Source organism: Heteronotia binoei, chromosome 20, assembly GCF_032191835.1.
Source record: "Heteronotia binoei isolate CCM8104 ecotype False Entrance Well chromosome 20, APGP_CSIRO_Hbin_v1, whole genome shotgun sequence".
NCBI classification, from domain to species: Eukaryota; Metazoa; Chordata; class Lepidosauria; order Squamata; family Gekkonidae; genus Heteronotia; species Heteronotia binoei.
The window spans coordinates 16,619,621-16,625,678 of record NC_083242.1 but is presented as its reverse complement, the minus strand read 5'-3'; the positions used below and the strand labels follow the sequence as shown (position 1 = coordinate 16,625,678).

General features: G+C 50.6%; 1 protein-coding gene across 1 annotated transcript in view; it reads left to right on the top strand.

Annotated features, from left to right (window-relative positions):
* The first annotated feature begins 879 nt into the window (after positions 1 to 879).
* LOC132588216 (major facilitator superfamily domain-containing protein 1-like) overlaps positions 880 to 6,058 on the top strand; it is a 28,819-nt gene continuing 23,640 nt past the window's right edge. Inside the window, exons 1-2 of the mRNA XM_060260567.1 lie at positions 880 to 939; positions 2,913 to 3,013. Coding sequence (XP_060116550.1) covers positions 915 to 939; positions 2,913 to 3,013 — 126 coding nt within the window. The 5' untranslated portion in view covers positions 880 to 914. The remainder of the gene's footprint in view (positions 940 to 2,912; positions 3,014 to 6,058) is intronic.

The following is a 6,058-nucleotide window of genomic DNA, read 5'->3' as shown; positions in this document are numbered from 1 at the left end:
CTGGAGGTCCCTTCCAACTCTTATGATTCTATGAAAGCAACTTTAACTTTAAAGGCATTATTCAAGCTGCCAGCTGGCTTGGCTTGGAGAACATAAGAGACGCCATGTTGGATCAGGCCAATGGCCCATCCAGTCCAACACTCTGTGTCACATAGTGGCCAAAAAAACCAAGTGTCATCAGGAGGTCCACCAGTGGGGCCAGGCCACTGTGCCCCCCACTGTACAGAGCATCACTGCCTCAGACAGAGTTCCAACAATACGCTGTGGCTAATAGCCACTGATGGACCTCTGCTCCATATTTTTATCCAATCCCCTCTTGAAGCCGTCTATGCATGTAGCCGCCACCACCTCCTGTGGCAGTGAATTCCACGTGTTAATCACCCTTTGGGTGAAGAAGGACTTCCTTTTACCAGTTCTAACTTGACTGCTCAGCAATTTAATTGAATGCCCACGAGTTCTTGTATTGTGAGAAAGGGAGAAAAGAAAATTCAACCGCCTTTTTCGTCTCTCACGAAACGCCTCAGGTAAGGCGGGAAGAGACCAACCTGGGCGGGGAGCGGCTGAGTGACAGGCCGAGAGGCGGGGCTTCGACGAACAGGCGAGGCCAAAAAGCGAAAAAAGGGGAGGAGACACAGGCCTTAGTCAGCAGGGGGCGTGGCTTAATAGGCATTGGGTAGGGGAGGCTGTAGGCGGGGCCTCTCTCCCCACTGAGGCGGGGCCGCGAGGCTGCAATTGCGTGGAGCGAAGGGTGGGCGGGGCTTGGCGCAGCAAGCCGGAGACAAAGGGGAGAAGGAGTGGGTGGAGCCGGGGGCCGAGCGGTGCCAGGCGGCGTCTGGCCCGGAGGGGCGTGGCCAGAGGGGAGGGGCGGAGACTCAGGTGGCTGGTGCGGGGTATACGAGGCGGCGGGTGGCGCGATGGCGGAAGCGGCGGCGGAGAAAGGTGAGAGACGGACGCGCTTGCTGGCCTGTCACGTGACGACCGGCCCGTCACATGACCGCCTTGTATCTCCTCGTGCTGCTTTCCCCCAGGGCTTAATTGCCGAATTCAGGCTTGGGCACCTGTGCATCTTCTGCTGCTCTGCTCCTTCTCCGGCTGCGTCGAGGGCCTGGGTGGGCTTCAGAGGGGTGGCTTTTTTTGCATATGCTCAGGCCCCCTCTTCACCCCTTTAAGAAGATAAAAAAGAGGGGTGGCTCTTTGCATATACTTAGAGGCACCTTCTTCACCCCTTTATCCAGCTTGGCTGTAAAGAAGCCCCACCTCGACATGCAATTTCCAAGGAGCAGGGGGTGGAGGGAGAGGCCGGTTTCCCAACTCCTGTCACCTGCCTGTTGGAGTGGGGGAGGCTTTTGGACTTCAGACTCTGCTGCTTGCTTTCCCCTGCCTCTCTGCCTGCTGTGGGAGGTGGGTCCTTCAGGATGGATCCCCAAATAGCCCCCCGGGGATGGATACGCCTCTTGAGTATCTTGCAGTGGGTTTATGCAAATTGATTTATAATTGAGATTTGTGAATCACTCAGTCCCTAAGCTTACGGGGTTTTGAGCGATGAACAACAGTAAAACATATATGATTTCAACAATATATGCAGTTCCACATTACGACAAGATGCCTTTTTGTGGCTTGCTCTCCGCTAGCTTTGAACCAGTGATCTAGAGGAGTGTGCATCTGTGTATGTCCCATCGTAATACTCCTTAATATTTAGCACAGGGGTGGCCAAACTGCAGCTCAGGAGCAGTGTTCCCTCTAAACTGAATTGGTGTGAGCTAACTCCTACACTTTTGACTTCGCTCAGGAAAAATGGCTCTAGAGCAAACTAATTTATGCAGTAGCTCCCAACTTTAATGCCAGTAGCTCACAAAGGTAAATTTTTGCTCACAAGACTCCACAGCTTAGAGGGGGTATTAGCCCACCCACCCTATCCGCTGGTTTGGAGAAGGCATTTGTCTCTTTATATTGCTTCGCCAAGCCAGCTGGCAGCTTGGAGAACACATTTAAAGTTAAACTTGCTTTCTTTCCACCTCTCCCTCCCCCCAAATCTATTTTCCTTTCCTCCGTCCCTCCCTTAAACATTTGATGTTCATGTCTTGTGACTCTCAGACATCTGATGTTTATTCTATGTGTCTCTTGTGTTAAGCAAGTTTGGCCATCTGTGGTTTAGCAGAAAAAAAGAAATTAAGCAAAGTGCTTACACAGTAGGAAAAATTCCACGGTTTATGGGCATGCATGGCTGATTCAGTTTGGTGAACTTGTATTGTGCTTTTTGACAGCGAGCCACCAAGTTGGCTTTACTAGCAGAAAGATTAAAAGATAATGCTGAAACCATTTATTGCAGTGAAAAACACTGTCACAGCTTGATTCCTTCCACCCTGCCAGAATCCCAAGGGGCACTGTGGAAAAACACCATAAAAACAGCAGCCAAAGCCAGGTCAAAGGATCTTTAAATTTCATGAGTCCAGGAGATCAGGATGAAGTCTGCCTGATGCCTAAAGGTAGGCAGGGATGACAACTTTAAAAAGGGTCTCTAAGGTCTCCAGATTTCAGGTGCCACCATGAACAAGGAAGAATATTGTTCCGGGCAACAGATGAACAGTCCTGGTTTGACACTGCTTTCTTTCATGTAGCAACCCCAGCTTTTCTTGGTGATCTCCCATCTAGGTATTAACTGCGGACAATGCTGCTTAACTTCAGGTGCCACCATAAAAGAAGCTGTCTCCCCACAATCAAGGGCACCTTGAAAGCACTTGTTAAGTGCTGCTCTAGTTCATGTGGGAAAAGGCCATCTCAGTTTGGGGATGTTGGTATCAGTTCTCCCTTGGCACAGACCAAGGTCCAATCAGCATGCCAGAAGTTTTCCATCATTCAGCTGCACATGTGTATTTCTCTGCTTCTTGGTAGCCAATGCTTTCCTCTTGCAGCTTACTACAGGTTCCTGGTGCTTTTCTTCAATTGCCTCCTGACCTTTGGCTCCTACTTCTGCTTTGATATCCCCAGCGTCTTGCAAGAACAGTTCCAAGGGGTAAGTGTTGAGCAGGGGAACAGGAAACGTAATCAAGTGGAAGCAGAAAAGCAGCATGGAAATAAACCAAAATACTGGCTAGCGGGGCTTTCTTTGAGCAGGGACGCAGTTCCAGCTGGCTTGGCACCAGCGGTATGGCCTAATATGCAAATGAGTTCCTGCTGGGCTTTCACTATCAAAAAAGCCCCGTGTAAAACAATGGTGACATCAGGGTGTGTGGCCTAATATGCAAATGCGTTCCTGCTGGGCCTTTTCCTACAATAGGATAGCAACCTACCAGATTAGTGGTAAAAAGGTAAAGGTAGTCCCCTGTGCAAGCACCAGCTGTTTCCGACTCTGGGGTGATGTTGCTTTCACAACGTTTTCACAGCAGACTTTTTACGGGGTGGTTTGCCATTGCCTTCCCCAGTCATCTACACTTTCCCCCAGCAAGCTGGGTCCTCATTTTACTGACCTTGGAAGGATGGCAGGCTGAGTCAACCTGGGGCCAGCTACCTGAACCAGCTTTTGCTGGGATCGAACTCAGGTCGTGAACAGAGGGCTCCGACTGCAGTACTGCAGCTTTACCACTCTGCACCACGGGCTCTACGGAACCGCAAACGTTTTCTGACTGTAAATCTTTTTCAAGCTCTTTAGGACTCTTCCTGTTGTCAGAACTTAAGAACTTCAAACGGATCCCATACTTGATTTCAAAGCTAGGATTTTATTAGAGAGAACTAAGCACTGGAAGAGACGAGATAACAGTGATGGCGAGGGCCAGCACTGGTACAGTTTTATACACTAAAGAAAACACCTCACAAAGCCAGAATTCACACCAGAGCAAGCACATCTGTCTTCCCACCACCACTATCAGTGAGGAGGTTGCCTCCTTGTTCTGAAGGCCACACGGTTTGGCTTCAAAGGGCATCAGTGTGAGAATGTGCAGAGACACACCATAATTCAGTCTACAGCCCTAAATATTTTGGATACCAGTAGGGCAAGGTTAATTACTACAAAGGCATTCAGGGTTGTTAAGAGGTTACAACATGGAGTCAGTTTGGTTCGGTACAATCTGAGCATGAGCAATACTGAAAGTACAAAGCAGGTACTGGTTACATTACAGTTAAGCCTCAGCAATAGTTACAAGTTCTGACATACTGCCCCCCCTAAGCGCCCCCCCCACGGGGAACCGACTTGGGCTTGTGTGGGTACAGTAGGTGAAACTTTTTCAGCAGTTGCGGCGCAGATACATCCTGTGACTTGACCCACTCGTCACAGCTCGGAGGGAAGTGTTTCCATCTGATCAAGTAATACAACTGGCCCCTCTTAACTTTGGAATCCAGAATTTCCTGGACCTCATGGTGACTCTGACCCCTCACTGTCGTCGGAGGGGGCGGCGGGGCCCTGGGATGGAATGACGTAGCACCAGGGTCTTTCCGAAGAAGGCTGCAATGAAAAACAGGGTGGATCTTACTTAGAGACTTGGGCAGTTCGAGTTCTACGGTCACCTTGTTTATGACCCTTTTGATTTTGAAGGGCCCCAGGAACTTTAGAGCAAGCTTGCGGCACGTTTGCGGGAGGGGGAGGTTCTTTGTAGATAGGAAGACCGTATCCCCCACCCTCAATTCCCACTCGGGGGAATGTTTCCTGTCGAACTGCTTTTTGTATGCTTTTTTCGCTTCCTCCAGATTTTCCTGAATACCCTTCCAGCCTTCACGAAGGCCCTCCCACCATTGCTGGCAAGAAGTGGGCTCGGATGGGCTGGCGGGGAGGGCGAGTGTGGGGAATGGCTTTCCCTCGTAGCCGTTAATGATTTGGAAGGGAGAAGCTTTGGTAGAGCTGTGGAGGCTGTTGTTATAGCCATATTCAGCGAAGGGGAGGAGGTCCACCCAGTTGGACTGTTGGAAATTGATAAAACATCGGAGATATTGTTCTAGAAGGGCATTAACCCTCTCAGTCTGTCTGTCCGACTGGGGGTGATAGGCGGAGCTGAGACCCTGTTCAATGCCAGCAAGTTTGCAGAACTCCCGCCAGAAGTTGGCAACGAACTGAGTTCCGCGGTCACTAATGACCTTGTCGGGGAACGAGTGTAGTCGTACAATGTGAGTGAAAAAGAGCTGAGCGAGCTTTTTTGCTGTGGGGAGTCGCTTACAGGGGATGAAGTGGGCTTGTTTAGAAAAAGTGTCGACCACAACGAGAATGACTGTCTTTCCCTGGGAGGGAGGAAGCTCAACAATGAAATCCATGGAGACTACTGACCAGGGCCGGTTGGCTGTGGGGAGGGGAACCAGGTGGCCGGGGGGTTTACCCCCTCTTCGTTTTGCCATGAGGCAAGTGGGGCAGGCGAGAACGAATTCGGAGACGTCTTTTTTGATTTTTGGCCACCAAAACTGTCGGGTGAGTAAGTTGAGCGTTTTGACATAGCCGAAGTGGCCTGCCAGGCGACTAGAATGGCAGCGTTGGAGGACGTCTTTTCTGAGGGGGCTGGGCACATAGATTTTGTCGTTGTGCAACCAGAGACCGTTCTCACCTTTAGTTAGGTTAGGCGGACGATCAGTTTCTAGGTTTGATTCAGCAATGAGCCGGGGTAGAAGGTCTCCGTCTGGAGGGGAGGTCAGTTTCCCCGAGCGGGTGGTGACCCCCCCCGAAATGGCGGACGGGGGAATGAGTGAATCTACGATTTCCTCTCGGAGACTGTCATGCTGGGGCATGCGAGAGAGGGCGTCTGCCAAAAAATTTTTTGAACCTGGAATGTGTTTCAACACAAAGTCAAATTTTGCAAAGAAGCCCGCCCACCGGATTTGTTTTGCAGTCATTTTGCGGCGCCCGGTGAGGGCTTCGAGATTTTTGTGGTCGGTCCATATTTCAAACGGCACCCGTGCTCCTTCAAGCCAGGAGCGCCAGGTTTTAAGGGCAAACATGACTGCAAACGCTTCCTTGTCCCAGACGGACCAATTTCTTTGCTCGTTGGAAAATTTTCTAGAAATGTAGGCACATGGACGAAGCACCCCGTTCTCTCCCCTTTGCATCAATATGGCTCCAATCGCGGCGTCGGAGGCGTCGCAT